Here is a 23,995-nt window from a genome sequence, read left to right on the forward strand (position 1 = left end):
GAAAACCGAGACGGAGATCATCAGGACACTTTCTAGAATATAGCGAATTATTTGAAGATCACTCAGGTTTATTTCAATTTCTGAAGATGCAGTTATCAATGATGGAATTACGTTATTATTCAGCGTTGATTTGTGCGGCGGCTTTTCTTACGTTTGCGGTAAGCGTTTTTTCTTTGTCAATGAAACGTTTCGATATTATATGCATTACTAAATGTATTACATATATTTTTTGCCTTACTTTCTGTCCTAATAAACTAAAGAAGATAAACTATTAGATTGCAAACAACATTAAAGATAATGTGTTCGCGAAGAGGTTAGAACTTGAAATAAGTCGCGAATAAAGAATAAAGCTACAATATGATTATTTCTATATAAAAAAGGAGTTTTCTCATAAATAGAATATCGGTTTTCACTATATATCGATGTAATTATAATCCAAACTCAAAATGTCATCCTAGGACCTCAGTATTGTGTTATGTATTCCTGTCAAATCTATCTTTACGAAATAAAACTTCTATTAATAGTAAAAAAAGAATAAAGCGGCCACGGGTAGAATATATACCGAACACTTACCGAAATATCGTGACACGTTAAATGTATTGTTAGTTCCTCGTCAAGTTTAACTGATCAGACACCAGGGGGGCGGTATCATAAACATAGATTAGTATACCATGGAAATGGTTGGAGTGTAAATAAATCGTAATCGTAATCGTAAAAAAAAAATTAGTTTCAGACTTTAATCCGGGGGTTATAACTCCGGATTAATTGTTTGATTCCGGTCCATAAAACTGGGCCCTCCAAAAAAGTCATAAGTAGCGGAATATATTTTCTGGGAAAGCTATGAAATTTCGTCTGGAGAAAAAAACAATTTCACAGACAGAAGGCTATAAACAATCATGCGTATCAGTTTATATGTATATACATATTTATACATATATTGGATTCTATAAAATTGGAAATTTGCAAACATTTTGCCGGGTGCTTCTGCAGGTCACGTGATATACTCAAGTAGTGGTGACGTCACACGCCGTATGCCGTATTGTGTGCCTCCACCCAGACAGCTACAGAATGTCATCAGAATTTATAAACTATATCAAACACTATGTGTGATATTGGTACTGCATGAAATAGCGTGACAAACGAATATCAAATATAGAATATCAGATATATCGAAAAACAAATAAACCACAAATGAATTATTGAAAGGGGTGGATGGATGGCTTCACAACTGGATAGTGAGTTATCGATAGTGGGTATGGGTGGGTGGCTTTACAACTGGGCAGTAGTTGGGGTGGTTCTACTACTGGGGAAGGGAGGGAAGGGGGTTCCACACTCTCGCATCTCTTACAGGCTATTAGCACTCTTTCTAGAAGTATTATCACTTTTATTGTGTGTATATCGGTTACACTGGATACAATCAGTACTAATGTCTATTTCAACTTGACCTGAGAGCATTCCGGGTGGCCTAGCTTACTCATTTTTGGTAGTACATACCTGATAAAGGTCTTGGTAGGACCAGAAAGGACAGGCAGTCGACCTAAATCATCATTTTTTAATCCATTTGAAACTGTATTGAAGGATATCCAAAAAGTCTTCACTGAAAGGGGTTAAATGAAGAGAAGTGACTCCATGATTTGAAAGTTTAACAATATGTTTCCATGCCTACATACCAAACTTCAGTTGGTAGGCATGGAAACATATTGCTAAACTTTCAAATCATGGAGTCACTTCTCTTCATTTAACCCCTTTCAGTGAAGATTTTTTGGATATTCTTCAATACAGTTTAAAGTGGATTAAAAAACGATATTTTAGGTCAGCAGCCAATGCATTCTGGCCCTAGTAAGACCTTTATCAGGTATGTACTACCAAAACTGACTGAGCTAGGCCACCCGGAATGCTCTCAAGTCAGGTTGAAAGAGACATTAGTAAGAGCTGTTAGTCTCATCTGTATTACTGCTGTTGCAGATCGTGTTATATTACAATCATTGTCACTCGCTTGCCAGAGGTGAACAACTCTGTAACTAATGTCGACTTAGCGCGGTCAAATTCAGCGACAGAGTAAACAATACAATCAGGACTGATGTATCGAGGTTTAAGAGTAACCCCTGTTTGCCCAACGACATCTGGCGGGGAAGCCGACGGCTCGATTACGATTACGATTACGATTTTATTTACACTCCAACCATTTCCACGGTATATGGAGGAAAACTATTTCACATGTATATACAAATATTTACAAAACAACATCGAAGTGATAAAGATTTAGAGAATGAAAACGTAACAAAATGTATATACATTAACTCCTACTCCTACTACTAGTCACGCCATCTGGTGGCCCAGCGGGGCCCATTTCCGATAATTGAAAGGCCGGAACTGTACTGACCCCTGGCGGTGGTTAACGGCACACAAGAATCGGATATCGACGCAGCTCGAGTTGAGGCTTGCTTAAAAGCGCCTCCTCGTTAACAAATAACCGTCGTAATTAGCGGTAGAAGATGATCGCGAGGTTTATAGTCTGTTGATAAACCGTTTTACCGCCGACGAGTCGTCTGTCACACTATCGCCCAGAGATTTATCGATCGTACACGAACCGGATGTGGCCGTCATATAAATCGGCGGGTTATACTTCCGGTTTTGACTTCCGGAACTAATAGGAGCATCCAACGGCCATCAGAGACAGGGGTCGGACGGTGCAGTGATTTCATGATAAATGGATGCCTCCATAAATCCCACTATGACATCATCAATTTTATAAGAAATCAGTTGAGTAAAATCACAATGACGTCATTAGAGGATCCCCAGTCATATATATGATTTATTGCCATGAAAACATTTTTTCCAGCTGCCCCACAAAACGTGATGAATATATATAGATAAAACAAAATAGCGGATGGTGAATTTTGTATGTGACTTTGATGTGGGGAATTATGATGTTTTTATTTTTCAATCACGAAAGGCAGACGGCACATGTGTCATCGGTTCGTATTAACACCACGACACTGCAGTGCGCCGTGTCGAGAGCAGACGAAATTGAAAAATTCCTCCCACCGTCTGGCGCGCTCGGCGACGAGATCGCGAGAAGAAATACTTTAAATGAGAAATGCGTAAAGCTTCTTAGCCGTCGAAATAACAGAAATGTTTTATTTAGTCACAAGTTGCCGTTTCACATAACTCTAATCAACTCTTCTGAAAATTGAGCTCCACATTTCCCAATTCGATCCCATAAAGGAAATGGACGTTGCTGTGATACGACATTTTTTGCACCCGTATTGTTGAGAATTTCGCTCAACAATATATACAACGTATCATAGCAACCCCAATTAATTCCCTCGAACGTAGTTCACTAACGGGTCAGTGCGCGAATGAAATTCATCGATTTTGATTTGAAATTCAAATTCAACCGACAAAACCGTTGGACGGATTAAGTCTTGATGAAAGAAAGAACTGATGAGCCGTCTGCCCGCACGAGTTAACGGATAGATACGGGGATATGTCGTCTGGTGACGAAATGAAGTTTATCAAATATTCATCACATTCACACAACCGATAAGGTTTAATGGAAGGTTAATGAAGAAACTAGAATCGCGGTGTCATCCTATCCCTTCGCTGGGATTCGAACCTCATCGCGTCTAGAATATGCAAATTTGTTGTCTGAACTTCCACCACTTTTGTGACACAACACGCGATTAGGTTCGAATCCCGCTCGTGACCTTTTAAATTTGTTTTTATTCCCAAAACGACAATTATTCCCCCACTCCATCAGACAAAGGCTGGAACAAAAAATTATTGCCCTAACTATGATAGCCAGTAACCTTAACCCTAGCTCGGCTGTAACCCTAACCCTAGCAGGACTCGAAGCCCACACCTCAGGCTTGCCAGCCGAGCATGCTAACCACTAGACCATAGACCAGTAGTGATTGACGGAGTTTGTAAGTTTGTCTCGTCAGTGTAGTGACTTGTGATCAGCCGAGTGGCGACTAGCGACCAGTCAGGTGTGGCGACTAGGGACCAGTCAGGTGTGGCGACTAGCGACCAGTCAGGTGTGGTGGCTGGCGACCAGTCAGGTGTGGTGACTGGCGACCAGTCAGGTGTGGTGACTGGCGACCAGTCAGGTGTGGCGACTAGCGACCAGTCAGGTGTGGTGGCTGGCGACCAGTCAGGTGTGGTGACTGGCGACCAGTCAGGTGTGGCGACTAGCGACCAGTCAGGTGTGGTGACTAGCGACCAGTCAGGTGTGGTGACTGGCGACCAGTCAGGTGTGGTGACCTGCCTGTGGTACTCTACTAATTACAACAGCATTTCAAACCCATGATCATTATAATACAGTTAATGGGGGTGTTAGGGTCACGTGGCGAGTTTATACACTTAACGGCACTTATCAATAGGATTTATCGGTTGCTAAGCGACAATAATAACGGCAACAATGTATCAGATTATCTATCGGTCTGCGATAAACGAGTCTTTGCGTCACGTGTCATAGATTAGAAATCTCGCGAGACATAACGAGATGATGTTGATGATGATGGCGATCTATATATGCGCGCGCGTGCGTGGATCATCGTGTGACTGTGCTGGGATGCATTTAGTCCCAAGTGTGGGTTATCTACATTCAGGCAGATACGCGACGCGCGACTTAGCGAACAACAGACCTCTAAGGCTCATTTATCCTCTAAATCTTAGACATGTTCTTCTAAAAATATATCCTCACGATGAAGAAACGATACAGGGCTGCTGTTTCCCGAAAGTTGGTTAAAGATAACCAGTGGATAGATACCATATAGTGACAATGAACTTTAAATTGTGACTACGTCAATTTGAACTACATACTTAATCAAAGCATGTTATGTACATGTACATCGAATTAAAGCATGTTATGTACATGCACATTGAATTAAAGCATGTTATGTACATGCACATTGAATTAAGCATGTTATGTACATGCACATTGAATTAAAGCATGTTATGTACATGCACATTGAATTAAGCATGTTATGTACATGCACATTGATCTTATTCCGCATAAGCAAAGTAAGAAAGTAGCATTTATTTGGTCTCATCACAAACTAGTGTTATCAATAAACTTGGTCTTATTGAAAACTGTCGAATCGGAGTTCCCCATTTTCCGGCGCATTTCCGCCAGCAAAAGCGTAGCAGCAGAGGAAGCGACTCGGCGTGTTACTGAAATGTAACATTTCATTGTGGCTGAAATGGGTTCTCAATTGTGAACTAGACATGATTCTTATGAAGTCGTGTTAACGGCAGTCATCGCTGGGCAACACGTTAGACCGGAAACAACGGAGCAACGCGGTGGCATAGTGGGAATAACATAGAGCAGGGAGGAGAGGGGAGAGTAGGGAGGAGAGGGGAGAGGAGAGAAGAGAGGGGTGAGCAGGGAGGAGAGGGGAAAGGAGGGAGGAGAGGGGAGAGGAGAGAGGAGAGGGGAGAGGAGAGAGGAGAGGGGAGAGTAGGGAGGAGAGGGGAGAGTAGGGAGGAGAGGGGAGAGGGAAGAGAGGGGGATAGGAAAGAGATCGGAGTCAGGGGAAAGGGGTAAGGGGAGCAAGGAGGGAGGGCGCAAACAACCTGAATTATTGAGGTGTATAGAATAGACATCAGTGGCGACAATAACAATAAAATTGTTTCTGAATATTTAATGAAGTGTTTTATGCACAACTGCTGCAAGGGCGAAATTGATACAAAGATAGCTCTATCTCCCTCCCCCTCTCTCTCTCCGACACTCCCCCTCTCTCTCTCTCTCTCTCTCTCTCTCTATCTCCCTCCCCCCTCTCTCTCTCTCTATCTCCCTCCCCCTCTCTCTCTCCCTCTCTCTCTGCTGATGATAGCCTATTTAAACTCTAGTAGCTCTAGTATCAATAGCTCGCTGTCAAAAGCCCTTCACTGACGATTCAGAAATTGATGTTACAATATTGCGTGCGTTGAAGGAGAAAAAGTTATCAAATTACCCCCCAATCATCAGAGCCTGATTTAACAGCACCGCCGACACGTAATATAGCGCCCTCTGGCGTGGCCATTGTAGACGAAAACATCAGGTGTGTTCGGAGTCAGCTGACCGGCGGATATTTACGCCATATTGGAAAATTTGGTTCGATGTTGGTTCAAAACCGCTCGACAAAGCATTTTATTCGGTTTAAGCAAACCTTTAGGTTTACGCCTACAAATAAAAGCCGGTTTAATCAAAACCAGTTTGAACAAAGACGATTTTCCTACAAGCCGATTTTAAACAAAAATGCTCAACCTGGCCACCGCCGCCATGTTTTTTTTTCAAACAAATGAACTTCCGGTTCAATGTAGCCCAAAATAAACTAACATAATCTTATTCATGTGGCTAATTGCGATCTACTAATCTATTGCTGTTGTTTTTTAGGATGGTTTTTCGTTTAGGAGACAGGCAGCGCCACACGGTGGAGGGATCGGTAACTGTTGCGCATTAGGGCAGACGTGTCGCGACGCCTCGACGTGTTGTGACCCGGATATAACCGAACCGAAAGTAAAGTTCAATCCATTTTTTCGGAAATTGACACTACTTTGCGAGGTGCGTACTAACAGAGTAAAATCTGAGTTAGCATTTAGGTTCATTTTCTATTTTTTGAGCCCGAGGTACAGGCGCGGGTCCAGCCAGTGAATTAGACCAGATTCCTGTAAATTATTTCTCTATGATGTCGGTGGCAAAGCTCATGAAAGGGGGGTTTAGGGTTCGTCCCCCCCAAAAAAAAAAAATTGAACAATGACTCATTTTCCTTGTATTTAAAGGCATTCTGGACCTGTTTGATCAGGTTCTGGTAGAAAATGATTTTATGTTATTCACATTATTGAATATATTCTGGAATAAGAACTTTATCCAGAGACCTATAGTAACTCAACTGAAAAGGGAAATTGTGCGGTCTCAAAAAATCATCGTTTTTATATCCATTTCATATTTTATTCATTGCTAGAAAGTCTTCATTTGCTCATGTTGAAATGAGGAGAGATGAAATGGATATAAAATCGATGGTTTATTTATTTAGACTGCGCAGTTTCACTGGTCGCGCGCATAACGACTTAATTCAGATTTATTGCGTTCAACAGATAGACTAACAGAAAAATCAACAAAAGAAAAAATCTGAAAAAATGCAAATGTAGACATAGGGTTTACTGTCGAACTATAAGATCAGGGGCTGGTTCCTCAGTTGAGACTTAAGTCCAAAAATGGTCTTAAATTTCAAGACTGGTCTTAAGTTGTTAGATTGGCTATAGAACTAAGATGGTCTCAGATTGGTCTGAAGTCTAAGTCATGACTATGGAACTGGGCCCAGTGGTCAGTTGCTCAAAAGTTGGTTGAAGATAACCAGTGGATGGATACCATAGTGACAATGAATTGTTAATTGTCACTTTGTCAACTATCCTCTAGTTAACTCAAACCAACCTCTGAGCAACTGGCCCCAGACTGTTTAAAATCCCTGGATAACAGTTTTATTGATTATATTTCCACTATTTTGCAGGAATGTTGCCCAGAGGGCGCTGTACGCACTTTATCTATATCCGGGGTCGTCAAGGAAATGAATTGTCCGGTTCTGAAATGTTGCAACCCGGAACGTCACGTGGCCGCTGTACGAATTGATGAGCAACGCCAACTATTTGAACTAGGATGTGTGGTAAGTGACAAGGTCACCGAAGGCTGAGATCGCCGCAACACATCGTAAAGATTAAGATGTAATGAATTCGCTGGGCTCAAATAATCCAAGCACGATCATTTAATGTAATCTATTCACAAAATAGGTCAGTTTTGGGTTGTTCTGGTACAAACCAGTTTCTGGCATGTACGACAATGGGTCACGTTATTGTTACTGGCGACGACCGAGGCTCAGTTCTGTTAGCGAGAATTTTACGATGAAACGTTGACAAGAATGCAGTTTTATTCCTAGGAGATTAAATGCCCCATCATCAAAATATACGAGGTATTACGGCATTGATCGATGTTACGATGTTGTCCCATGCTTTAAGTATGGATTGCTCCACCTTTGAGGCTCGTTTCCACATCTGAGGCTCGTTTCCTGTTACTCTGTCTAGGGCACGATCTGAGACTCATTGCTGTGTCTGGGGCCCTTTAGGTTGTAATTCTGGCGTCATATTTTAAGGTGCGACAATCGAATTTTTTACACCTGTCAAATTATCTTGAGAAGAGATCACTGTTTCCTGGGGGTTTCCCCATTTGTCATTCTCGCTGATCCCTGGGGGTTTCCCCATTTGTCCCTAAGCTGATAATAATCTTGTCAACGTTTCGTCTACTTGTCGTTTTTATATGAAGAGCCAATTATCAGAAACGTGAGAAAATCGTCGCTGATCCGTTCATGTCCATCTCTCCACCGAACTGATATCTCATATCTATATCATCATACCCGGTTCACCTCTGATATCTCAATTCACTCTCAGATACCTTAATGCACAAATGATATATCTCAATTCACTCTGAGATATCTCAATTAACTTCTTAGATATCTCAATTTACTATCGGGTATCTCCACTCGGTCGCAGATATCTCAATTCAGTCTCAGATATCTCAATTCACTCTCAGAGTCGAAGCAATAATGTTTTGAGAATTTAATGCTGATGTTTGATAATAAAAGCCACAGTGAGATGAGATTGTTTGCACCACACCTACTCCGCTACTGCTGCTACCTTTTAGACTAATCACCACTCAGCAGCAGCAGCAGCTACAGCAGCAGCAGCAGCAGCAGCTACTCGAACTCGGTCAGGTTTCACACTATAATATCTCAGGTGAAGTAAAGGAGAGAAGCTTATCGCTGATGATATGTGGTCACCACAAAGTTCAGTCAATTAAGTAATTGAGTTTTAAGATAAAGTGTATAAACAGTCTCTACTCGTGTACTAGCTGTAAACAGGTTCATCTGGTAGATCAGTCCTGAAAAGGTGTCTGCCTACGCAGTGTAGTCTCCCCCAATGACGTCATTAGTGCGCAGTAACGAGTTAAAACCGAGACAGCTATCCGGATGGAAATGATTCGGTCGCCAAACTGATCGTTAATTCCCAGTTATTGTGTGAGGTCTCTCTGTGTTCAGAGTGTTTTATGAGTGAATTGCGCCGTGTATAACATTGAACTAAGATTAGAGCCTGGGGTCGAGGGGAGTCAGTAGGAGGGGAGGGGAGGGAGGGGAGGGGGAGGGGGGCAGCTAACTACGTACATTCTTCCTTAATGTTTCCTTCTAACTCGACTGATTAGTTTAAGACGTGGAATGCGCCTGCGCAAATGGAAAAAATAATTCAATAACACGCGTAACACTGTTAACCGCGGATAAAAGCATCGAACCAATCAAATTACGTTTTACTGGCAGGGTTATACATTTCCGGTAAAATAGTGCTGCTGTATAATTACAGTAACAATGATACCCGTTACTTATCGCGTTGGTAACCAGTGGTCACGTGCGACTGTCCGTAAAGTGTTATTTTACGTCGCGGAGTAATAGTAGTAATTTGACACAGCAGATGTAGGTATCTATACCATAGATTACTGCGCTAAAATAGCGCGATGCATGTGTAATTTCGATTCGGTAAGTGTAAGGAAGTTTCTTAACTTTTTTTGCGTAACCGTCCCTAGGGGGCGCCTCGTTACTGTTGGTCAATGTTGCCGATCAAGCCTGTGGTTAACCTGAATTGATGGACCGGTGTACGTACCCGTCCGGCGTGCGATCAGCCAAGCGGAAGTCCGGAGGGATGTACGGCGTATTAAGAAATCTTTCGAGCTAAACCAATTTCCGGTTGGGTTTCCGGAAAATGCGGTTCTCGGTATTCAAATAATTTCTCGTATGTCAAAATTGAAGAGAAAACCTTGAATGTTTACTGGCAGTATTATCGATCGGTCGAGAGTCTCTTCAACAGAACGACGTTTACCAGTGAAAGACACATTATCGAAATTCTACTCATATTTACATTTCTTCAAGAACCTACAGAATATTCGATATAAAAACCGAATGATGGTTTGATCTACGCCAAACGTTTCAGGGCAGTCGATAAGTGGATTTAAATTATTGGGTTAATTAGACCATACTACTGCTGCATTCTGGTAGTTTGTTATCGTCTGCGAATTCAGCTAATACGGATCCAGCAGACTTGTACACCACGAGATTGAGCCGATTAGTTTAGGCTCTATCCAACTTTAAAACTGGCTAAATGGTCTCACGAAATTGGGCCGATTAGTTTAGGCTCTTTCCAACTTTAAAACTGGCTAAATGGTCTCACGAAATTGGGCCGATTAGTTTAGGCTCTTTCCAACTTTAAAACTGGCTAAATGGTCTCACGAAATTGGGCCGATTAGTTTAGGCTCTTTCCAACTTTAAAACTGGCTAAATTAAACTGAACCGGTCTAGATGTATATAGATAACAACTGCAGTAGAATATTGTAAATAGTATGTTGCGAATATAGTTAGTTCTGTTTTTAAGCTTTTATTTTCGGTTTAAGGACTCTGTTTTCCTCCATGGAAATAGTTGGAATGTGATTAATATTCGTATTCTGAGAGTCTAGCAGCAATTTCCAAATGTCGGTTCGGATCCCGATTTAATCTAATCGTTGCTTTTGAAAGTCTTCAGGACGCGCTGGGGTTTTTTTATCCCCACTCTTTAATTTTCAAATTGACTTCTTTGAAATCGAGGTGTATAATGTGGCTAAGGGGAAACTGTATAAAAGTCGGTCGGTCGGGTGGATTGAAGTCCCGGATGTTTAACACCACCAAGCCTCGAGGGTGTGTTTTTGAAAGATTACATCGACCTAAAGGTGATGTAATTCCGCTGATGAAAAGATCTTCGATGATTGAAGTGAAATCTCCACCATCGAGGTCAAATTCACTAAAAGCTTTCAAAACAGGAAATTTATACAAATGATAATAATTTTCATTTCCCGGAGTTCGTTGAAAGAGAAATTGGACTCTTCTGTATTCAGAGCTCAGGGTGAACGATTCCCAACGTCTTGAAGACCCGCAATGATTCTGTGCCCTTTTATAGAGACAAAAATCTATATTTTTTACACTCGATCGATGATTCCTACTCTGGCAATCGAGGATTCACTAGGGGCGCTACAAGGCCCCCATGGCAACACGGTTGAATGTAACACAGTAGACGGTTGTTTCGGTTAGAAATTCAAATTCTTACTATCGTAAAACGCTCCTATCTTCTCGGGAAGATGATTTGATTATGCGTGTCGGGAAAGCTACAACTGTTTGGCATTCATCGAACAAAACCGGAAACCTTAAAATGTCGCGTTTTCGCTGCATTGAAAAAAAAGAACAAAAGCATTAAACTCGATTTATTCGATTAGCAACAACCGCCGCCGCCGCAGACGAGAGTGATTGAGACAGAGAGTTTGAGACATTTCGGTTGTTAAATCAGAAAATTAACGGCCCTGCCGCTACAGCTGAGACTCGATCGAGAAAGCTCATCGCTGTAGTTTCGCATACGTTCTACTACTCAGTAGGACAGAGGGCGCTGCTGGTCACTGAAGCGTAGTTTAGCTGTATTAAGACAGACGTTAAGTTGAGTGTTTAAAGAATGGTTTACAGTGACTTAATGAATGCTTAAAGTTAACCAACTAAACAACCAGGGGGCGCTTAAGTTAAAGTTAACCAGTGGATAGTTGGCAAAGTGACAATTAAAATTGCATTGTTACTATGGTATTTATCCACCGGTTATCTTTAACCAACTTTTGAGCAATTGCAGTCCCTGCCCCAGATTTAGTGTTAATGGTTTTGCGGGTTATTCAGGGCTATTCCCCTCGGCATAGGTCTATTGCCTCCTTCCGATCAGGGTTGTTTCTTGACTCTTCTGTAATTGCATCTTTTCAGAATCCCGGTGATGTCAAGGTCGTTTACCCAGCCGGGCAGGTGCTCGTCGACGGACGAATCGGATTCAGCGTCAAAATGCCAGGACCAATCACGTGTGAGGATTCAATGCCTACCTACCAATCAACGGGCGGTTATCTAGTAATGAGATGTGCATAATTAATTACGTATTCACATTGCGAGCTATGTGCTGATTTAATTGTTTTATGCCTTATTCTTATGCGATCATTAATTCAAAATATGATTCTTCATAATCTATTTTTCTAAATGTATGTTTCGTAATTAGATTAGACTCAACCGCCACCTAGCGTTCGGGCAATGAATTATATACATATACATGTATACGTATAGTTTCGGAACTAGCCGCCGGAGGGCGCCTCCTCCGCGAGAGGGCGCTCTTTACACATTCCAATCATTTTAATCACAATGAAAACGGTTAATCAATATCGATGTCACGTGACTGTGTGGTAGAATATACGAATCTTATTTATAGTTAAAACACGATTATTGTCCGTTTCAAATTCGGAGTTCTCTCGATGCACGCGGTCTTTCAGCAGAGTAGATGAACATCCTTTTCTGATGGGACGAGTACTATTATTCCTCGCTTGCCAGAGACGACCGGCGTTTAAAAATATAAGCAACAATAAGAAACGTTTTGTTGTTATCATAAGAATTTATGTAAATTTATTCGCTATATTCGGACAGTTTTTTTATACACAAAGATTATATATACAACTTATACTGATGTGTGTGTGACAGTAATTCAGTTCCCCGCTGAATCTAGAGGCGTCACTGGTAAAAATAAACATACATTATTACACAAGGAAGGTATAGACTTAAATACAGCCGTGAAAACCAGTTAACTAAACAGCAATACGAGTCCATTGTAATGGAGAAAGAATCCACTTCCGGTTATGCTTATTTAACGGGATTCGTGACCATTGTGTGAGTTATTTTACTTAAAACACAATTAATCCAAAAATGCCTTCAAAAACTATTATTTTTTGTCATCACATTTTGAACACAGGCGTTTAGCAACCTACGTATCGATTCGCGGCGATAATTCCCCGGGTGGGTAAGTACTAGATTCGGTATCACAAAATCCGTTACGTCATCACTTTTTGACGAGTGGCGATCGTTCTGTGTTGGATAATACCGGAAATGCGCTGTCGGTTTCATCCGTGTGCAGTACGTCATCGAGTTGCGAGTTCTTCGAGTGCCGTTTGGATTTCACGCCCCAGTACACGTAGAATATAAACGACATTACCGTCTGCGATATATACATCAAACGAAGGTCAAGGTTAAATTATAAAATGTGTAAAGTTTTACTTTACTCAAATAGTTTCTGGAATTTCAACAATGTTCAGAAATAAACACAAGATATTTCAGTAATTGCTGGAATTAAAAGTTCTTAAAATTGATTTGGTAAATCCTAATGCGGGGACGGGCTACTATAACCTTGGGAAGTGGAGCATATTAATACATATTGTATATCAGGGCCGATGAGGAGTAAAAGGATTAGGATAACGGATTAATATAGTTAATCACACGGATTAACTGGATTATGCTGCTACGGGTTACACAATACTGCCCGTATAAGTATTGATGTCAATTATGACAATGGTTGCCCCGACCTGCGTGGATTCGGTCGGTACAATATTCTGCCACCTAAACATTTCTAAAACCGATCTCATTACACACACTATTTATCTATCTTCTATAATCACAATAGCATTAATGATCTTTAAATTCAATTAAGAAGCGATTCGTATTTATACTACGATATTAACCATTGATGAAACACCCGGAGACACCCGCAGTCCGTGAAACAGCCGGAGACACCCGAATTCCAAAATACTTAAGAAATATCAGTCCGAAATGTTTCTTTGAGCGTGTAGTTTATTCACTATTGTATCATATAATTACCCTGCAGTTCCCGCTGATTTTAAACTGTTCAGTTTTTTAACTGTTTTTATGTTGTATTTTACCCCTAGTTAGTATCACAATTTGTATCAAAGTTTCTCGGTAGATCATTAGTTTTGTCCTGAAGGCGATAACTCCTTGGATAAAGTCGAAACGTCGAATTGATTAATCATTAGCTCAAGGAAACATTTCAGACTGTTTTTTGTTTGTTTGTATAATCTAGTTTAGATATATTTACCCAAGCCAACATTGCGAACGCTAGTACTGACGAGGCTTTCGGGAATCCAAGTTCATCAGCGAGATAACCGCCACCTACCGGTCCTAGAAACGAACTACAAAACAAAAACAATACCCACTTCAGAAACAAGACGACGCGGCGCGGTACAAATAGCGATATTTTTTTATACATAGGATTATCACATTGTCCTAGAATTTTAAGACCCTCACGACAATCAAATCCCCGTTATTCATCCCCCCCCCGGATATGGTGCCTTCTCACACCCTGACCCAGTACTCTGGATTACTATAGTCCGATCATACACAACCCTAGTCCGATTAAATCTAGTCATTCAATCCATGTTTATGAAACTAAATCCAAAAATCTATTTGTTCGTGAAAGCTTCTCATTAAACACGTTATTCTTCTCTGCGTTACTACAGTTATAAGATAAAAACCCACTATCTACAGATTAAAAGAATTCAAAACCAAGAATTTATTTATTCAATCTAAAATATATATAGAATACACGACGTTTCGATCTCACCCTAGAGATCATCGTCAGGTGTGTGGGTTTTTATCTTATTATCCGTTCATCACGTTTGAGTGTGGTTATCGTTTTATAATGTACAAGCGCTTGTTTGTCAAAATTTCATTTTTCTAAATACTTTTGTGAACGTTATTCAAACGGGTTTCAAATAATCACAAAGAATACGCCTTGAAATCTATTGATCTAGGTCGCGTTACACTTTCGTGTATATGAAATTAGCTCCTTAAGTAGATACACAATATCAATAAACACACTTTCATGTGGAATATCGAACCGTTAGACATAAAACTGTAAAGGATCGCGATACAGGAGTTGATAGATATAAACATACACGTTCGACCAAATTTTGACGAGAGCTCGCTGTAAGAAGAGCCAACCCATGAAACTCGAAACCAGAGTCAATTAAACTTTCACTAACAGCACTAGCAGCAGCAGCAGCAGCAGCTGCTGCAGCGACAACAACTGAAGAGTATCTTCTATTCTTCAATTGTGTCATAATATACGCGACTTTGAAACTACGAGGGGGGGGGGTTAGTCTAATTCTCAAACATGTCAAACACAACAGCAGCAGCGAAATTAAAATCTTACCCTAAATACACAAAACTATTGAAGTTTATATCCAACAACCAGACACGGACAGATAACTGATTATTGCACACGATAAAGTCGATGTTAACAGCTGAACTGGACGTGTATCACTCACTATTACCCGTCAACACACCAACAATAATCATTCACAAATAATAACAATTAAAATGTGAACGCGTCACTGAGCAGCAGCGTTGAGTTAGATTGTAAAATTACCAGGAACAATAGCAGCGCAGAACGGGACAGTATTTACAGCGGTATGACTAACTAACCTGTACTGGGCGTGTAGGTTACCGCGCGTCTCGCTGAAACAAGTCAGGACGAATCGGGGCGGGCTGGGCCAGGGATAACACACATATAGGACCAACTTATAGAATATTCTGGTAAACGGGATCTCACACCCAGGATATTGCCCCAATCCACCAGCCTGCCCAGGACATTGCCCTCACGACAGTCCGTGGTTTGTTTGATCGCTACCCCCGGGCTAGCGCCACAAGCGCCGCCACCGGGACATTACTGTATCACGAAGACGTGGACACCATGAGAACCTCGGTAACATCGATGCTCCGCGGGGAACTACTTACCCTAACGAAAAACAGGAATTAAATAGTCCACTCGTTAAACCGTACGTTTCGAAATTATCGGGGAATTTTGCCAAAGTCCTGAAAAAAGCGAAACAAAAATAAATAAATTTCATAAACAGTTTCAGCTGCGATAATTAAGGAACAGTTAAAAGCCTTACTTACAACAGGGCGATGATTTTGAACTTACCAGGCAGAGATCAATAATTCGGCGAGTGTGGGCACTAGGGCAGCTCCTACAAACATGCCTAATATACCCAGAGAAAACAAATACAACCACAACTTCTCACTGTAAATAGAATAAACGTCACATTTTAACATTTAGCTTTCAGCTTCAACTGGGTCGCTTGGACACTGACATTGTAAATTGAAATATGAAAATTGAAATGGTATTTAAATGGTGTTCGACTATTATTATATTATGGTTATTGTAACCTGATTTATATAAAGCGCTGTGATTATTCTATAGCAATATAAACAAACAAATATAAATCATTAGTATTATTATTATTATTATTATTATTATTATTATTATTATTATTATTATTATTATAATTATAAATATTATTATTATTATTATTATTATTATTATTATTATTATTATTATTATTATAATTATAAATATTATTATTATTATTATTATTATTATTATTATTATTATTATTATTATTATTATTATTATTATTATAATTATAAATATTATTATTATTATTATTATTATTATTATTATTATTATTATTATTAATCATTTGTAATTTCAAAAACTTTGATTAATAAAAGATTTCTCTGAATGAATTTCTAATCGACGGGTCCCCCTAGCAACGACTGTCAGACATGAACATCTACTAACGATGATAATCATAACAATAATAATAATTATTATAATTTACTTACGTCGGTAAAAATGGTAGATAATTAGAGGGTCCTAACAGAAGGTACGAAATGCTTATAGCTACATTTCCGAGTAGCATTAAATGTATATTCAATTTCTGAAATTAGAAAGAATTTGATATTTTTTATTACAACAATTCAGGATCCGCGGAACTGTGAACGGACTGGATCCGGGATGTTATCAACGTCTGTCCGTGTTTTTAATTTATACGCACCCATTTGTCGCCTAGAAATCCCCAGACAGGAGCCGTGAACGCGTAGATACCGGGAGCCACCAGGAAACACAGGCCAACCAGCGAGTGAGGTAAATTAAACTGTAACAAAAGAGAGAGAGAATAAAACAATTAAAATATTTACACCTTCACTGAGTTCAGAAAGTGGAAATTCAACTGTTTTTAAATCTTATACTGCGAAATTGAACTTGTCTATGAAAAAATCGTAACGAGAAGATGATTACAGAAATTAGTGACCGCTTCACTACTGTTGAAGACTTAACCAAATGATGACTTACACTTAGTGAATTGAATTAGAAATACAAATTGAGACTCAAAAATAGAGATGACTTCAGTAATGTGACGACTTATCCAAATGATGACTTACACTTAGTGAATTGAATTAGAAATACAAATTGAGACTCAAAAAATAGAGATGACTTCAGTAATGTGACGACTTGTCCAAATGATGACTTACACTTAGTAAACTGAATTAGAAATACAAATTGAGACTCAAAAATAGAGATGACTTCAGTAATGTGACGACTTATCCAAATGATGACAGTAAATTGAATTAGAAATACAAATTGAAACTGAAAAAATCAGTAACTTCAGTAATTCGACGTACTACCAGAGAGTTTGATCGAATAAGAGAATGTATCTCTAACGTCGCGCTGAGGAATCCTAGAGCTATAAGGGAACGGAGGAAGGGGTAGGGGGTAGGAGGACGGGGGTAGGGGGACGGGGGTAGGGGGTCGGAGGACGGGGGTAGGGGATACTTACCGGTTCTAGATGTATCTCTAACGTCGGTTCGAGGAATCCTAGCGCTATCGCGTCGATTATAATAATACCACATATCAGTATAACAGACATATGTTTCAGTAAGGCAAACACGCTGTTCTCTCGCTTCTCATTATTATCTAGAAATAATTCATAAAATAAAATAATCAATCGTTTTAAAATATTGTTGAGGTTAAATTGAAAGTGTGTGATTTTATTTGAATTTATACCAGGCATCTGCGGTAAGGTGAAGATGGAGATTAAACCACATATACACATTAATGTTCCCATAATTATAAACGGCAACTTAAAACCACCGACCTGAAATAGAGAAATAATACAGCATTACAACATAACAGGGACTTTACCGCGACTCTACCGGGACTCAACTGGGACTCTACCAGGACTCTACAGGGACTCTACAGGCACTCTACCGGGACTCTACAGGGACTCTACTGGGACTCTACAGGGACTCTACCGGGACTCTACCGGGACTCTACAGGGACTATACAGGGACTCTCTACCGGGACTCTAGGGACTCTACAGGGACTCAACCGGGACTCTACCGGGACTCTAACGGGACAGTCCCGGGTGGGACACTACATGGACTCTACCGGGACTCTACCGGGATTCTACAGGCACTCTACAGGGACTCTACTGGGACAGTACCGGGACACTACTGGCACAGTACAGGGACTCTACAGGGACTCTACCGGGACTCTACTGGGACTCTACTATCACGTGCACCTATGATGGAAGGTGAATTATTTCAGTTATTTTAACAAATTGATATAAACAGTGAATACCTGATAAAGTAAACCGCCTAACGCAGGTCCGGCCATCATTCCGATTCCGCTAAATGTTTCGAGGACACCCTGTAAACAAAACCAAATAGGAAAATTTACCAGCACAAAAATCCAGCTCAGAGTCAAGATTATATCATGTTCTTTGTTTTAACTCAAGCGTACAATTTAATTTTACTCCTAGATTTTAACCCCTGATTAATTCTGAACTCACAACTGTGGAACTGGAACCACAAGAGTTAATTTTGAACTCACAACTGTAGAACTGGATCCAGAGTTAATTCTGAACTCACAACTGTAGAACTGGATCCAGAGTTAATTCTGAACTCACAACTGTAGAACTGGATCCAGAGTTAATTCTGAACTCACAACTGTAGAACTGGATCCAGAGTTAACTCCGAACTCACAACTGTGGAACTGGAACCACCAGAGTTAACTCCGAAGCCACAGTTCTGTGGAACTGGATCCAGAGTTAACTCTGAACTCACAACTGTAGAACTGGATCCAGAGTTAACTCCGAACTCACAACTGTGGAACTGGAACCACCAGAGTTAACTCCGAAGCCACAGTTCTGTGGAACTGGATCCAGAGTTAACTCTGAACTCACAACTGTAGAACTGGATCCAGAGTTAACTCCGAACTCACAACTGTGGAACTGGAACCACCAGAGTTAACTCCGAAGCCACAGTTCTGTGGAACTGGATCCAGAGTTAACTCTGAACTCACAACTGTGGAACTGGATCCAGAGTTAATTCTGAACTCACAACTGTAGAACTAGAACTAAGATCTCAGTTCGTCCTGAGATTGTGAATTCGATACTTACGAACATAGTGGCCACACGTCCTGGGAAACAGTATGACGTAATTATAAAACTGGCCGTAGTGAACATCGATCCACCGACCGCTTCTAATATCCGACATAGAAAACACAGTGCAATATAAACCACACCCTCCGGGCTTTCATCCAGAAATCTAGAAAATAAATCTAGACATTCAAATCAAATCACTACAGTTAACTTCGCTCGCATGATTCGAGAAATAAAAACAACTTCAAACTTCCAAACATCGGTTTTCATTTCCCGTCTCTGACTGGGACCAATTCTCCGGCAGTCCGAAAACATCGGTTTTCATTTTCCGTCTCGGACTGGGACTTATTCTCCGGGAGTCCGAGCGGGGAGGGGATTATTCATCATCGATAATAGGCCCTAATTTTAGTTTTGAATTTCCTAATTAAGCGCCATCTTTTACTCCGTGTCTTACCCAAATAGAATACTGCAAACTCCGCACACGAACGCGCCTGCGCAGAACATGAAGTTGCATCCTATTTTCCCGACCTACAAAAAACATGACGTTCAAAAATTTCAGTTGAAAATGATGAAATTAGATTCGATGATAAAAATATTATATTTCAAATTTCGCTTACGTAACTGCCGAATATCGGTGACGTGATGAAGATTACCAGTTCGTATATACCGAATATAAACCCCACAGTAAGACCGTTTGCACCTTTACGGGCTGCCTACAATTCAATACATAATAATCGAGTAATTCTTATCTTAAGAATGAAGATGTTGATTGTTGTTTTTTTTATTATTATCTAACTTACAGGGGGCGCTGCAGTTGCTCAAAAGTTAGAGTTAACCAGTTGATAGTTGACAATTGAATTGTCACAGGGCCAGTTGCTGAAAAGTTGGTTAGAGTTAACCAGTGGATAGTTGACATAGTGACAATTAAAAGTTCATCAGTTACTATGGTATCAATCCACTGGTTATCTTTAACCAACTTTTGAGCAACTGACCCCTGGTATTTATCTGCCGGTTATCTTAAACCAACTTTTGAGGAACATAGTATATAATTCTTTTTCGTTACAGATACGGAACTTTACGAAAAATCATTACAGTCAAACTTGCTTAGAAGTTGAGTCTGAATTTGTATTTCTACTTCAATTTGGATCAGTCGTCACATTATTGAAGTCATTTCTATCTTTTAGTCTCAATTTCTTACCTCTGAAGGGAAAAATGGCGCCAAAAGTGAAAAACAAACAGAATTGCATAAATTAGCGAACGCCATGTTGATAATGAGTATTTTTTGTTGTCTCGTCAAACCGAAAGTGCTTCCTGTAAATAAACAGCGATCAAAATCAATACAAAATCGAAACTTTTAAATATTGTATTCAACAACGAAATTAGAATAACACGTGGTTTCGGTTGTTCTTCCGCGGACAACTCGGACTCGATGTTTTAAAACTAATTCGATTGATTAGAAACTGTTATAATCAGAGCGCAGAATAATAGCTGGTTAGTGAATATACACATCACCTGACTGGTCACCACTACCACACCTGACTGGTCACCACTCACCACACTGACCAGACAAACTTACAAACTCCAACCGTCACTGCTGGTCTATGGTCTAGTGGTTAGCACGCGCGGCTCGCATGCCTGAGGTGTCGGGTTCGAGTCCTGCTAGGGTTAGGGTTACGGCCGAGCTAGGGTTAGGGTTATGGCTCAGAGAGCAGGTGCTTAGGGCTAATTCAATCCCTAGATGAGTCCAAGACATTTTGGTGGAAAATCAACTTCATCTGAACTTGATCTTAAAATTTTACTGATCATTTTACCTTTTTCGGACACACTAAACCGTCTGCTGCGCCGTGAAGCGATCGTTACAGACGGAATGTCGTCATCGATAATGATATTTTCATTCTCCTCGGGTACAGCGAAATCTCTGCGTTCACGTTCGCGCTCTTCGTGTTGCGCCAGAAACAAATCGATATCGTGTATTGTAGGAACACTATTTACCCGCAATCTAACCACAAAAAAACAGAAACTTTAGGCTAAACAAAAATGATACCTTGTTTCTCCGCAGCGGCCGGGTCATTTTTGTAAAATATGATAAAATTTGTAAACAGTTCATTTCTATAGCGGCCGGGTCTGTTATTGTAAAATTGATCACGATTTTTAAGAAAAGTAATCTATAGGGTAGATAGGCGGCCGGCCGGGTCAATATTTAAACTCAGCAGAAATAAGAAACAAAGTATCAATTTTTTTAGCCTTAAATCTAAATTGTTGTTATTTTGAATGCGAGTGTTATTTGTCAAGGATTGGTATTTTCTATTTGATAAGGTGATGTACACGACTGACTGTATCGTATCTACATCAATAACATCAATAATATCAATAATATCAATAATACCAATAATATCAATAATATCATTATTTCTTTTTTTCTTGTTTCGGCCATCATTTCGACCAACCCATAAAATGTATTGTATGATTAACTATTCACTGTTTTTGTGAAATATGGGAGCGAATAAATTTTTTAAACTTTGAGATATAGAATTTTGCCGTAAGATGTCAAGGTCTTAAAGGTCAGAACATCAAGCGAATATCAATTAGTATCCCAGCGCCTTGTAAATAGCGGCGAACTCTCCAGTGTCTCGCAGGTTGGGTGCTGTTCTTTGAACGCGAGCATCGAGTTCCCAAAACGTGTCGCAATATCGGTGTAATACTAACAATGTATTTACATAAAATCTGAATCATCATTCAATGATAAATTATCAGCTGATACACGTCATAAATTAGGACAGATTAGTAGCAGTTTACAGTAGTACAGCCAGCCAGCTGCAGCCTGCAGCCTACAGCCAGCCAGCTACAGCCTGCAGCCTATAGCCAGCCAGCTACAGTCTGCAGCCTACAGCCAGCCGGCTACAGTCTGCAGCCTACAGCCATCCGGCTACAGCCTGCAGCCTATACAGACAACATTATACAGCCTGCAGCCCACAGCCAGCTACAGCCTGCCAGCTACAGCCTGCAACCTACAGTCAATCGCTAAACAAATTGCGACGCCACCAGAACCCTGGCCGGTTTTTAAGGAGTGACATTGAAAGAGTACAACCTGGGTCCAGGCACTAATACCTCTTAGTGGAAATAGATATTCAAACATCCTTATATTAAACATATTCTAGAGACAGAATTATAAAAATGCGATCATCATCATCGCGATCGACCGGGTATCGGTAGATAGGGTGGAGTCGATTGTAATTGCTTGTACCTGCCGGCTCATCATTTCGACGTTGTCGAGCGTTACAGCTTGGAGCCGGATTTTACTCCAATGTGACAGTGGTACAGAGTTACCTACCTGGTAGTCATAGCGATGCTGGTTTTCACTGTAGATCTATATAATTCCAATTAGAAATAGATGTTGTCTGTATCTAGTATCTAAGTGCTACCCCTATAGCACTAGTCATGTGTGTGTAAGGCTATGTTTAACAGCAGTAAAACGAATGCTGTTGTCGTCACACATTGAAGCCTACATGTTAATATAGAATATACTCTGTTCTCTTCTGGCGCGATTGAAAAACCAGTTCAAAAAATAGAACGATAGTTTCTGAATGGAGGTAGACAATGTCCACAGTAGTTGAGTCGAGCTGCGGACAATAGCGGTACGATAACAAGCCGAGTTACCGAGGACTCAGTGTTCCGTCGGGTCTCGGGTTTAAAAAGGACAAAAAAAGAGTCTGTAATTTTGACCGCTGATCGCACCCAAACTCACTGGATTTACTTCGATATCCGATTTTAAAATCAAACCCCCTGTTTCGCTCCCGGCTGGCGTGGTGCGTTTGTAAGGGGACACCAAATCAAAAAATCAAACGAAATCTACCAACTATAAATAACAGGGTCAATTCCCTATTTTAGGATAAAAAAGAGCCACCTAATCTAGCGACCCGCGATTACTGGGGCGGGGGTCAGGGATGCTTTCCTGGAAGAATATGAAATTCTCGAATGCATTTTCGTTGCACACGGCAACTTGTAGAAAGTCTCAAGGGCGGCACTTGAAGCTGAGCGACTATCAACGGCACGTGCTGCATGCGGCGCGACACAGCCGCATCCGCTAAATATCCGGGAGATAACTCATTCTAAGGTTGAATTAATCTGATATAACAACAGTTGGAACTGGATGACTCCATATCAGAACTCGTCAATGTAGCGGTGCGGGAAAAAGGTCGTACTTACTTCGTATTGCTATTTGCGTCAGGATCCGGCATGATGATGACAGATGGCTAACAAACATTCCCGCGCGGGTCCAAACGTAGAAACCACTGAACTGCGTACAATAATCACAATCCCGCTGTAACTAGGATACAAAAACAAAGAATTTCTATGTTTCTGTTGAATTAGAGAAAGATGATACAATTAGATCAGTAGTTCACAGTGTTACCTGTCCGACACGGACCCAAATTCAATATCTCAGACACTCCACTGCGCGCCTAGTCTTCTGTCTCCGGCGTGTCGTCTCTTATAGACTCACTATGCTGGACATGTGGACTCCTAATTGGTTCTGCTGTAAATTGCCGCGGTCGATACTAGTACTGTACTAGTACTGTACTGCTGTTCACAGTGCTGTACTTTAACGTACTATGCCGCGGATTTCACCTGAAGAGGTAATTACAATCACTTAATGTGAAGTGGACATTGGCCCCGAGCGCGCGTTATTGCACATATACCTGCAATCAGTAACAGTGTCGTATCTGCCGAATGGAAAACGCGCTGAGCTGATTCCGAACTCGCGGTTATTGCAAGATAAATGAATATCGCCGTTATTTCTACCGC

The 23,995-nt window shown here is 40.5% G+C and overlaps 2 protein-coding genes across 3 annotated transcripts; one reads left to right on the plus strand and one right to left on the minus strand.

The window, feature by feature from the left end:
• Window positions 1-12,285, plus strand: LOC141910197 (uncharacterized). The gene is made up of 4 exons (XM_074800910.1): window positions 1-158; window positions 6,383-6,550; window positions 7,497-7,649; window positions 11,847-12,285. Exons 1-4 carry the CDS (start codon window positions 87-89, stop codon window positions 12,000-12,002), a joined length of 549 nt encoding a protein of 182 aa, XP_074657011.1. The 5' UTR covers window positions 1-86; the 3' UTR covers window positions 12,003-12,285.
• Window positions 12,286-12,511: 226 nt separating this feature from the next.
• Window positions 12,512-23,807, minus strand: LOC141909679 (MFS-type transporter SLC18B1-like). Of its 2 annotated transcripts, XM_074800243.1 has the most exons (16): window positions 23,604-23,807; window positions 23,399-23,519; window positions 21,004-21,191; window positions 20,391-20,503; window positions 19,810-19,905; window positions 19,647-19,720; window positions 19,211-19,358; window positions 18,391-18,459; window positions 17,815-17,905; window positions 17,588-17,724; window positions 16,808-16,906; window positions 16,596-16,690; window positions 15,892-15,990; window positions 15,705-15,782; window positions 14,005-14,098; window positions 12,512-13,113 (listed from the first exon to the last, which is right to left on the minus strand). In XM_074800243.1, the coding sequence occupies exons 2-16, from the start codon at window positions 23,428-23,430 to the stop codon at window positions 12,958-12,960; spliced, it is 1,569 nt and encodes a 522-aa protein (XP_074656344.1). In that variant the 5' UTR covers window positions 23,431-23,519; window positions 23,604-23,807; the 3' UTR covers window positions 12,512-12,957. The 2 variants fall into 2 exon arrangements, with proteins under 2 accessions (XP_074656344.1, XP_074656345.1); XM_074800244.1 differs by lacking the exons at window positions 23,399-23,519; window positions 23,604-23,807 and adding an exon at window positions 22,524-22,637.
• Window positions 23,808-23,995: the final 188 nt, after the last annotated feature.

The sequence above is a fragment of the Tubulanus polymorphus genome, chromosome 8 (assembly GCF_964204645.1).
Source record: "Tubulanus polymorphus chromosome 8, tnTubPoly1.2, whole genome shotgun sequence".
NCBI classification, from domain to species: Eukaryota; Metazoa; Nemertea; class Palaeonemertea; order Tubulaniformes; family Tubulanidae; genus Tubulanus; species Tubulanus polymorphus.

What these genes read in the sequence shown, in the direction of transcription:
- LOC141910197 (XM_074800910.1), top strand. Translation starts at nt 87, where the DNA reads ATGCAGTTATCAATGATGGAATTACGTTATTATTCAGCGTTGATTTGT. An exon ending in AATTGACACTACTTTGCGAG is followed by an intron (nt 6,551 to 7,496) that starts GTGCGTACTAAC and finishes ACTATTTTGCAG; the next exon opens with GAATGTTGCCCAGAGGGCGC. An exon ending in TATTTGAACTAGGATGTGTG is followed by an intron (nt 7,650 to 11,846) that starts GTAAGTGACAAG and finishes GCATCTTTTCAG; the next exon opens with AATCCCGGTGATGTCAAGGT.
- LOC141909679 (XM_074800243.1), bottom strand. Translation starts at nt 23,430, where the DNA reads ATGCCGGATCCTGACGCAAATAGCAATACGAA. An exon ending in CACCTTACCGCAGATGCCTG is followed by an intron (nt 17,725 to 17,814) that starts GTATAAATTCAA and finishes AATTATTTCTAG; the next exon opens with ATAATAATGAGAAGCGAGAG. An exon ending in CGTTCGCAATGTTGGCTTGG is followed by an intron (nt 13,114 to 14,004) that starts GTAAATATATCT and finishes TATATATCGCAG; the next exon opens with ACGGTAATGTCGTTTATATT.